Genomic DNA, 11,720 nt, shown 5'->3' with positions numbered 1-11,720 from the left:
ATTCCCATCCCTCGGACATTCCCCACATGCTTCATAATTTATTATAGTTGAAATATAGTATTGCTTTGGGCAAAGGTAGCAGCCAATGTTTGCACAGCAACATTTCACAAATATCAATAGCATACATGGAGTTAATTTAGTTGGAGGATGTTAGGGGATAAATGTTGGCCAGGTTGTCTTGCAGAACTCTCAGTTTTGAAATGAAATGTCTATTGAATATACATTCAAAGCTTGGAAAAGGCTGGAATTCATGACCATCTGACTCAGAGTTGAGAATATACTACCAAGACAAGTTGACAGTTTGACTTAAATTGAATATTTCAAATGGTTAAGTAGGAGTGGTTAGCACAAGGGAATCAAGTGACGCTGTACGGGAAGTGATGGGGAATGTGAAGCAAGAAGCAAATTGGTCAAGGAGACCAGAGACTGTAACAAAGAAGGGGACAGGTGTGGGCAGCAAGTGGCTGGTGGTGAGCAGGATGGTGAGAGTGCAGAGTGTGAAGTAGATAACAAGACAGCAAACAGGTGGTAGTGACAATGGACACACCCCTGGTCCACGACATGTAGGTGTATAATAGTGATTTCTGTGGCATGGATTTCCTGTTCCCATGCAATGGCAGGAATATCTGTGAAGAAAGAAATCCTTACTTTTATAAAGGAGCAGTCATTCTTGTTTTGGTCTTCAGGGGAAAATATTTATGACTCTCTGCATGGATAATATTAGACAGGATAAAGAACAATCTTTACGTACATGCTGCAACACAATTTTAGTGACAACCAAACCATTATGTTCTAGACAGTCATGGTGCTATTTACCTAAAAAAAAACAAAAACTATCATGTCTATTGTCTTGTTAATTCAGGCTGGATGCTTATGAAAAGCCATTTTCAACTTGAAAATCACGTTGGCTGTAATTTCATGATTAACAAATCTGATGCTTTTAGACTACTCAAAAATAATTTCAGTCAACACGGAAGTTGACTACAAGAATTTGGTCCTGCCCTCTTCATAATTTATGCATCATCCACACCAATTGCTGATAAATATCAAAAAATTGTTTACTAAGAACTGAATTAAATAAATTAAACATTTTGTAGAAATTTAAAACCAAAAATGATTTCATTACTTGAACTATTCTCCAAAGAATACAGTCAACTAATTTGCCACAAATATGGCAATGACTATGTAGTGATGTATTTGCAAACAGCAGAATTTTTCACAATTATTTTTAGTGTACTTTTTACAATGGCTAATGCAACATTTTTAACATGTAAATTTTTAATTAGCTTCTATAAAATTTAGAGATGTTAAAAGTGAAATTTTGATTTGGTCAATGATGATGAAAAGATATTCACAATCCTTCTAAGGATTGATGTTCTAAACTCTAAAAAAGATCAAACAGTATACAATAAAAACTATAAATAATTGCAGAAAGCAATGACTAAGTGTCAGTTACATATTGTATTTTAACCAGGTGTGCATCTTAGCATGTGTACAGGTACTGCAGTGGACCCATTCCAGTTCTAATGACATCTTCTGATTAATGTAGTAGTGCCTAAATTGTTTTTACATTAAATAAACAAACGTATAACTATTTCTGACAGAAAAAAATCTTTGCTATTTTCAATACACTCTTGCATTAATTGTAAAGCTGGAAAGATACTTTCAAGGTAGCTTTGTTCCAGAAGCACAAATTCGACCGTATTTCAGATATAAAAATAGATTATTTACTTTCATACTTCAGAGGTTAAAACATATTCTTCTGTCCACTGATCAATACATCTTCTTCAAAAATGTTTTATTTGCAATGAAACTTCTGTAGATATGACAATATTTTGATTTTTAATGCTTTGTTCTGTTAAAAAAAATCTATTTGAAAATAATCAATATCTCCAGCCTCCCCATCTGTTAATGTTTCAATTGTCCCTCTTCTCAGAGGATTCTTAAAAGTCTGTGGTAGAATAGTTTATTGAAGTTTTATTGTTTGTGCTTTTTGTAAATGCATTCCATGCAATGACTAGCCATTTTGAATTTAATGTGTCTGTTGATGAAAAAAAGTGTAAAAAAATGTTTGAACATTCTGTGGTTGAATTCTTTGCTTTAAAATGAAGAAATGATAAATGTCAAAATGTTTTTTTTAATTATTTTTAGAACATTGATTCTACTTACCATTAAGTTTCAAATGTGCAATTTAGTTCACAGTTTGAGCATTTGGTTGTTTTGTTTTAACCATGTAAATTATTCACTGGTATTTTTGTTCTGGTTTTGTAATATAGAAATTTTAGTCAAACAAGTGATTTTCAAAGTTATTAAAATATATTGCGTGTATTTTATGGTTTCATTTATTTGCTGTTTTGTAATTTATAAATCTAGTTTTTCCTTTAGAGCAAATACATCACAGAGTTCTATCTCCAAAACCTGGCAAATTCTAACACCTATATCTATAATTACTGAGTTTTCTGTAGAGATTACTATAAATGACAGCTACCACAATCACTAAATTCCACTGAATAGGCAGAGTAATAAATGCACAAAGCTAAAAAAAAAAGAGGAATTCAACACTTCTAAATGGGGAGTCATTTATAAAGCCTGAATAGGTACATTCCTAATTTTTAAATATGAGAAACTGGAATTTTCACCATTGCTTTTGGGAAATGCATTTTGCATTTATAAAATAACCTTTGAATTTAATTTTGATCTCTTGTTTGGGGGAGGGAGGAAAGGAAATGGGGTAAGAACCAAAGTTTAAAAGTAGCTTAATAAAAACCAACCCCCAGTCTCTATAATAATAAACTGTGTGCTTAGATTTGGATTTTCTGGGGAAATGTCAGTGTAGGTCGCCTATGTGACATTATATGGCATTACTTTTGTTGCAAATTATCTTCAGTGGAGAATTACAATGTTGGCTAACTCTGTCCTGTCTAACATCTCCATTCGCAAACATTTTCTTCCTAATGTTATGATCCCAGCTGATGGCACTTCCGGACAAGTCAGATCTCGGAATGAAATCTGGCTTAATAGGTCACATATCTTTATTTTAGTTAATGCAGTGGTCATTCACTCAAACATAGTCACACAAGGCTGAAGAGTTTCTTTGATCGCAGAAGTTTACTACACAAAATTCTATTCTATTCTAAAAGACAAAAACGAGAAACAAGTACATCTATCCAAATATAGAACAGTTCCAAAAATCTTAAAACACAAAGCAAAACTAAGTTTCATCTTGTTTTCCAACACTATACATTACAGAGACTGAAATCCAGAGAAATTACCCTTCTATACTGAAGCTTTAAGTTTGAATTCACTGACTCTCTCCAGTCCTTTCCTGTGATCCTCAAAGTCATCTTATATGAATAGTCACAAAACTGAGAACTTCAAGTTTCTCAGCTTTTAATAACATGCCGATTTCTAACCAAACTGATCTGGAAGTTTCACAAACAAAACTTTTCTATTCAGGTCACTGTGCTTTCTTTAACTGCTCTGTACTTTTTTTTAAATTAGGGAAAAGTACATTTGCTTCTGATCCCAGTCAGATCTCCTCCAAAAGCCTAAAAGCTTTCAATCTCTGGGGTAATAAAGCTAAAATCAATCCTCGATTATCCAGAAACAAAGTCAAGCTAATGGCCTTCAATGTTTACCCCACTTGTCATAAAACCGCACAGTAAAAACAATATTCCATTTACACTTCAATGGGATACCACCTCTCTGACACAAACTATGGCTTTAATGTTAAGGTGAGGTGACAGTGACAGTCCTTGCCATAAAGCCATGTTTGACAAAGTTGGCATCAAGGAACCCTAGCCAAATTAGAATCAATGAAAATCATGAGGAAGACGCTCTGCTATTTGAAATCATACCTGGCACATGGGAAGATGGTTGTTGTTTTTAAGAGGTCAGTCATATTATTGTCAGAATGTTTCTGCAGGAGTTCTTGAGGGTAGTATAGATCGAATCATCTACAGCTGCTTCAGCAATGACCTTTCCTCCATAATAAGGTCAAAAGTGGGAATGTTTGCCAATGGTTGCACAATGTTCAGTACCATTCATGATTCTTCAGATACTGAAGCTGTCCATGTTCAAATGCCAACAAGATCTGGACAACATCCAGGCATGGGCTGAAAAGTGGAAAGTAACATTTGTGCCACACAAATGCCAGACAATAACCATTTCCAATCAGAGACAGAGACAATCTAACCATTGCACCTTGACATTCAATGGGGTTACCATCACGGAATCTGCCACTATCAACATCTTGGGTGTTACCATTGTCCAGAAACTGAACTGGACTCAACATCTAAATACACTGGTTAGAAGGGTAGATTGGAGGCTAGGAATACTGCAGGGAACAATTCACTTCCCAAATCCTCAAAGCCTATCCACTATCTAGAGGACATAAGTCAGGAGTGTGATGGAATACTCCCTACTTGCCTGGATGAACCACAACAGCCCTAACAACACTCAAGATGTTTGCCACCATTCAGGACAAAGAAGCCTGCTTGATTGGCAAACATCCACAAATATTTAGTCATTGCAGCACTCAGTAGTAGCAGTGTGTACTGCCTTTAAGATGCACTACAGACATTTTCCAAAGATTTTTTAGACAGCACCTTCCAAACCCACAACCACTACCATCTAGAAGGACGAGGCAACAGATACATGGGAACACCACCACCTGCACTTCCCCTCCAAGCCACTCATCATCCTAAGTTGGAAATATATTACTGTTCCTTCACTGTTACTGAATCAAAATTGTGGAATACATGATTTGGCATCGTAGGTCTACCTACGATACATGAAGTGCAGCGGTTCAAGAAGGCAGTTCACCATCATTTTTGCAACGACAACTAGGAATGGGCAATAAATGTTGACCCAGCCAGTGATGCCAATGCTCCATGAGTTAGAAAAAACTGGTTGAGATCACTGTTCTGGAAGGTCTGTCTGACCTTGTTAAATATTTTTGAACTCTCCACAAAGAAACCCACATTTCACTATTTAAAACTCAAACTCTAAAATTATTGATATCAGAAACCCCTCATCACAATTCTGTATGTCAAATTTAAGGTGAATTGTCTGATGTATTTGTCTTAATACTACGTATAATCATTCATACATTTGCTTACTTAAACATGACATTTTAATATTAATTCTAAAAAGAAATTATTGATAGTAGTTTGTACACGTCACATTTGAACTAGGCAATCTTCTCCATCCTGAGATTCTGCCTGTACCTTTCTCACTGAAGACTTGTTGTTTTAGAGCCTCCCTTGCAATCCATGAAATGTGTTCAATTGAGAAGATGATCAGGATATTGGCACAATGATAGCCTGAAGGCTGATAAGATGGCATTCAAGCCAGGAGAACAGCTGATAACACAGCAGCACAAAATCAAATGTTGCAAGTTTGTATCTTCTTTTGGTAGATAGGTGGTGATTTATCTTAAATACACAATTTTCATCGTGTGACGTCAACAACTACATTACCATTGCGTCATGCATCTAACAGGATAGAAACTAGATGGATCATGACTCTTTTTTCACCTTGCAATACTTATGTTTCGAGGTACTGAAGATACTTCTCCCCTCCTCTTCTTTCACCTTCAAGAGCAGAAAATCAAAACCAACAGAAAACTATGGAAATAGTCAAAAACACTCTAAACTTTGTTACAAGGTGAATAAAGGAAGAAAAGTCAAATTTCCCACAACAGAAATCAAAGAAAGAATTAAAAGAGGCACTGGGTACTTAAGAACTTAAACCCATATTCTCTTAATGCACCTTCTCATCATTACTCAAAGGTACGCTTTAGTGGCAATGTTAATCTGTTCATGGGTACATGGTTTCTCCTTTATAGTATCGTAATATATTTTTAGCTAACATACTGACTGTAAACTCTGCTTCCAGTAACAATTTGTATTTGTGAAATTAATTAAAAATTCCCAAAGATATATCTTATCAATAATACTCATTCTCTGAACGAGAACTTCATCTATACCGTACCCTTGTATCACTAAAGATATTACAAATCAGATCTTTTCACAGTCAATTTGGCATTGGGTACTTGATAAAGGGAACTATATATAAGATGTCTGACTATTTTAATACCAATCCAGAAGCCAAATTCCACGGTGACCTAGTCAAACCATTTCATTAGCTCAAAACATACGGCAGAAGTCAGAAAATTCTGAACTTCCTGAACTTTTGTTTTGGCAAAGCTGTGTCGACACTGGACGCCTAGTGCTACGTAGCAGCTCAGATAGTAACTTTTGTTTGTTGACTTTGGCCTGCCATTTCCCATAAGGATCAGTAAATTTTATTGTATCCTTTAAGGGGTATGAAACAACTCTTGACTGCCAGGAATTACTGAATAATTTCAATGTTACATAAATAATCCCTCATTGATATATTTCTCACTGAATTACTTACCTTTTAGAGAATATTCAATTACCAAGCATTTTTTTCTTTAAGCATCTGAATGAGTTTCTTTAAAACTAAATTACATTTAAGCAAAACTAAATTCTTGCGTTTAAATTCAGTAGAGCGGCTATCTAAATCATTTGAAGAAGAATGAACTCCTGGCAATGTTCACCAAGTTGGCTTGCCTTTTTCTGTACATTTTAGCCTATCCAAAGCTCTTTTTACAGTTTCCAGATAGCTGTTTACATCACGTCATGAATGTGTCCTACTCTTCTTTGTTGCTTCTTCCAATGCTGCAGAAAACAACCCTTCCCAAAATCACCATTCTTCTGACTTCAACCTGTCAAATTCCTTGTTGTTCCATCATGGCACACGCTCTTACAGCACCTACCCATCATCACAAGTTTTGTCACCATACCATTAGCAGCTGTACTTTCAGTTAAATGAGACTGCATGTTTTCAAATCCCCAAATAAAAACTTTTTCCTGCCTCAACACTCTCATTAAAAGTTCTCTCTGGCCAAGTTTTTGGCCAGTCCTCCGAATAATGTATTCTTTTGACATGGCAAGAATTTTTGTTTTATCTCTGTGAAGTCGGATCATTTTCTAAAATGAATGACACTAAATAAATACATGAGAGCTGATACCCATGACCCAGCAAAAATACACAAAGTTAGTGCTTCAGTACATTTATTATATACGTACTACAATATTTTCACTTGATAAATGCGTCAGATGTAAATAAGCCTGTTAATTTCATGAAAAGAAAAACAGACTGCAAACTCATGCATAAATTTCTTTTTCACTTCCCAAGTCATTTATCCATTTCCTCATCAGATTCTCGAGGCAATTAGGGATCAGCAACAAATTCCGAGTTACAATTTGAGTTCCTTGCTTCCAAGTGACTGAAAACAACTCTTCAGATACTCCTCTGTCACCTCTTCTAGGGTTGCTGGCTTCCACTTTGGGGACTGATCCTTGTCAATCAGAACTGATTAGACAGAAAAGAAACGTTATCATGAAAAGAACTACAAATACTGTTAAAACAACAGCATAAATACAATGGGAAAAACAGGAGCACAAATATAAAAATGTATTCATTACATTTTATTCTAGATATACCTCAAGTTATTTGAAGCCATATACTCTTTTAATTGTCTTTCATTATGTTCAATCAATTCATTAGTCACTACCTTGATCACATAATGGTCATCTGATAGCCTTAGCCAACAGTGATGATTACTAGCAGCTCCGTAGTTGTGAGGAAAGTCTACTTCATAGGCACTCTCCTAATGATTATTGATCCTGCACTCTGACTGCACTCATACTTTCCCCAATATATATCTATACCACACTACTTAAAATAAAATATGCAGCCAAAGTCCGTTCTCACCCGGAAATGTACAATTTCAGTGTTGAATATATTGCAAACCAAAAATGGCTTTTACACTGAAAAAAGTTGCACTGATCTTGCTAATATTGCTTTTATATCTCAAACATCAGAAGTTTGACATTGGCAATTTAGAGTGCTAATTCTCACCAATTTTTTGTGTCACAACTGAACCAGAACTAGCTTAACACAGCAACTGACTAAATAACTTTCTTTATATTTATTAAGTTACGTGTTAAAATTTTTTTAAACAGTGTTGCTTTCTGCCCCTTTATTAATTGATAGTCCATATCGATTTCATCAGATTTGTAAATTTATCACAAAATTATAGTTTTGCTTTCCTCTCTTGTAAAATAGCAAAATATTTTGCTGCATGTTCCAAAATTTATTTAGTATAACTTAAACCCATTCATAAAGAAAATCAAATTTACATTGGACGTGTATCCATGAACATTCTGTGCTAAAATAGGAGAAAAAAAAGAAATGAAAATTCCTCAGAAATACCATTGCCCAGTGTCCTTGATATGTGGCTACAAAGGAGCTGTTTGAATCAGGCTCTAGACTTATCAATACTACTAGGTTGAAAATAGATTAATTGAAAGCTCCTAGTTAAGACTTATAATTTGGATTGAAATGTGTAAAGCAATGTTCTTTCCTTGTAATCCATTGTAGATTAGCAACCATCAGATTCAATCCGTTGTTGTGGAACTCATTACCTTGATCTGTTCTTTTACACTACAATATATTCTGCAAAAAATTCTGTGAATTTATACACTCTCTGTGCATAAGACAATTTGCTTAGGTATTGAAACTTCAGGCACAAAGTCCAGGAAACAATGCAAATGCTGTTACTGTCTAGGTCGATTGACAAATTATGCATAAATGAAACATAGGAGCATTAAACATGTCCCTGTAGTCTGTTTCCCCATTTAATTAGGTCATGGCTGATCTGTATCTTAACTCCATTCACCCACCTTTGATCTCTAACCCTTAACATAATTGCGTAACAAAAGTCTCTTAATTTTGGTTTAGGCCCAATCAGTTGAAAATTCCAAAGCTGAGGTCCAGATTTCCATTACCTCTGTGACCTTTCTGATGTCATCCCTGAATTGCCTAATCTAATTTTAAGATTCTGCCTAATATTTTGGACTCTTCCCACCAAAGGAAATAGCTTATCTCTGTCTTCCAGATCAACTCCTTCAATTATCTTAAAGATCTCAATTAGATTATTCTTTAATCTTCTATATTCAAGTCAATAGATGCCTAGTCTATCTAAACTGTCCTCATACTTAAACCTTTCAGCACTGATATCATTCTGGTGAATCAAAACTGTAGTCACTCTGAGCCAGTTTTATCCTAAAGTTTCAATGCTCAGAATCGAAAGCAATATTCCCGATGCATTCTCAGTTTAGCTTTTTATGACTGTAACATAACTTTCATCCTTTGTATTCCAGCTTCCATTAGCCTCTTAAATTAATCTTTGTACTTGTCCACTTGCTCTTAGTGATTATCGCACATGGTCCCCTAAATTTACCAGTTCCTAGACAATTCCTAGTTTATTCCCGTTTAGGAAATCTCATGACCTATCTTAGAGCCAAGGTGGATGACCTCATTTTTTTTTTCCCCACAATAAACGTCAATTTCTACAGTTCTGCCCACTGTTAATATGCTAAAACCCATATGAAACTTTCTGTTCCTTTCTACACACTCTTGAACGCATGACCAACTTAGTGTCATCAAACTTAGATATATGGCTGTCTATTTCATCACTGAAGTCACTCATAAATAAAGTGAAGGGCTGTGCCCCTTGTACTCATCTTCTAATCATTTGAATACAAACCCTTTGATTCTCAATCTCTGACCCCTAATTTAAACAGTTATCTTTCCAAGTCAATAAAATGCTCCAATTCCGTGCACTCCCTGTTTTGTTAAGTCTATGTCAATTCGTCCCTGCATGAACATGGCCACAATACTTGTTGCTATATCAAAAAAAAAATCCACAGACCGCAAAAAATTTTAAAAAGGGACCTGAGTGGTAACTTTTTCCATTCTTGGGTCCAACTCATCCACACCAACCAGACATCCCAATCTGACCCCTACTCATTTGCCAGCATTTGGCCAATATCCCTCTAAACCTTTCCTATTCATATACCTATACAAATTTCTTTTAAAATTGTTATTGTACCTGTCACCACCACCTCCTCTGATAGCTAGTTCGGTACATGTACCACCCACTTTGTGAAAAAGATTACCCTTACTCCTTTTTAAATCTTTCCCCTCTCACATTAAACCTATGCTCTGTAGTTTTGGACTCCCTCACTCTAGGAAAAAGACCTTGGCTATTTTTTTTCTTTATTCATTCACAGGATGAGGGTGTCGCTGGCCAGGCAGCATTTATTGCCCATCTGGCAGATAAGAGTCAACCACGTTGCTGTGGGTCTGGATTCACATGTAGGCCAGACCAGGTAAGGATGGCAGTTTCCTTCCCTAAAGGACATTTGTGAACCAGATGGGTATTTCCTGACAATCTGCAATGGATTTTTGGTCATCATGAGATTCTTAATTCCAGATATTTATTCAATTCAAATTCCACCATCTGCTATGGCAAGATTCGAACCCGGGTCCCCAGAATATTATCTGGGTCTCTGGATTAAAAGTCCAGTGATAATACCACTAGGCCATTGCCTCCCCTATCCATGTCCCTCATGATTTTATTAACATCTATAAGGTCACCCCACAGCTTCCAATGCTCCTTGGAAAAAAGTCCCAGCCTATTCAGCATTCTCCTATTGCTCAAACCCTCCAGTCCTGGCAACATCCTTGTAAATCATTTCCGCACCCTCTCAAGTTTGACAACATCCTTCCTATAGAAAGGTGACCAGAATTGAATGTAGTACTGCAAAAGTGGCCTCACCAATGTCCTGTACAGCCACAACATGATATCCCAACTCCTGTACTCAAAGTTATGACTAATGAAGACAGGTATGCCAAACCTTCTTCACCATCCTGTCCACCTGCGAATCCATTTTCAAAGAACTATGCACCTGTACCCCGAGGTATTTTTGTTCGGCAACAATCCCCAGGCTCTACCATTAACTGTATAAGTCCTACCCTGGTTTGCCTTACCAAAATGCAACACCTTACATTTACTTAACTTGAAAACCATCTGCCACTCCTCAAAACCACTAGTGCATCTGATCACGTCCCATTGTAATAGGAGATTATCATCTTCACTGTCCATGATGCCACCTATTTTGGTGTCATCTGCAAACTTAACTTTACCTCCTATATTCACATCCAAATCATTTATTCAAATGATGAAAAGGAGTGGGCACAACGCTGACCTGTGTGGTGCACCAAAGGTCACAGGTCTCCAGTCTGAAAACCAACCCTCCACCACCACCCTCTGTCCCCTGCCTTCAAGTTAATTTTGTATCCAAATGACTAGCTGTCCCTGGATCCCATGTGATCTAGTGTTACTAACCGATCTACCTCGCGGAAAGCTTTGTTGAAGTCCATATAGACGTCTACTGCTCTGCCTTCGTCAATCTTCGTTGTTCCCTCTTCAAAAAAATTCAATCAAGTTAGTGAGACAGGATTTCTCATGCACACAGTCATGCTAATGATCCCTAATCATTCCTTGCTTTTCCAAATGCATGTAAATCCAAATGCAAAAACCTGATATCAAAGAAATGGCTGAAGGCACTGGATACTGCAAAAACTATGAGCCATGACAACATTCTGGCAGTACTACTCATGACCTTGCGCTCCAGAACTAGCTAAGTCTCTAGCCAAGCTGCTTCAGTACAACTACAACATAGGTATTCAAGTGGCAAAGTTTTAAAAGGTCTTGATATGCCGTATCCACGAAAAGCCACAAAAATTCAATCCACCTCTTCCAGTCTATTCTTGATCATCAG

At 36.4% G+C, this 11,720-nt stretch overlaps 1 protein-coding gene across 1 annotated transcript in view; it reads right to left on the bottom strand.

The window, feature by feature from the left end:
* Nucleotides 1-7,083: 7,083 nt before the first annotated feature.
* The window catches only part of hibch (3-hydroxyisobutyryl-CoA hydrolase), a 99,803-nt gene continuing 95,166 nt past the window's right edge, over nucleotides 7,084-11,720 (bottom strand). The window contains exons 8-9 of the mRNA XM_048598738.1: nucleotides 11,293-11,339; nucleotides 7,084-7,401 (exon numbers count right to left, since the gene is read on the bottom strand). Of these exons, the coding sequence (XP_048454695.1) occupies nucleotides 7,286-7,401; nucleotides 11,293-11,339 (163 nt within the window). The 3' untranslated portion in view covers nucleotides 7,084-7,285. The remainder of the gene's footprint in view (nucleotides 7,402-11,292; nucleotides 11,340-11,720) is intronic.

Source organism: Rhincodon typus, chromosome 7, assembly GCF_021869965.1.
Source record: "Rhincodon typus isolate 14 chromosome 7, sRhiTyp1.1, whole genome shotgun sequence".
Lineage (NCBI taxonomy): Eukaryota > Metazoa > Chordata > Chondrichthyes > Orectolobiformes > Rhincodontidae > Rhincodon > Rhincodon typus.
The sequence above is the reverse complement of the archived record's forward strand: the minus strand, read 5'-3'. Positions and strand labels throughout refer to the sequence as shown.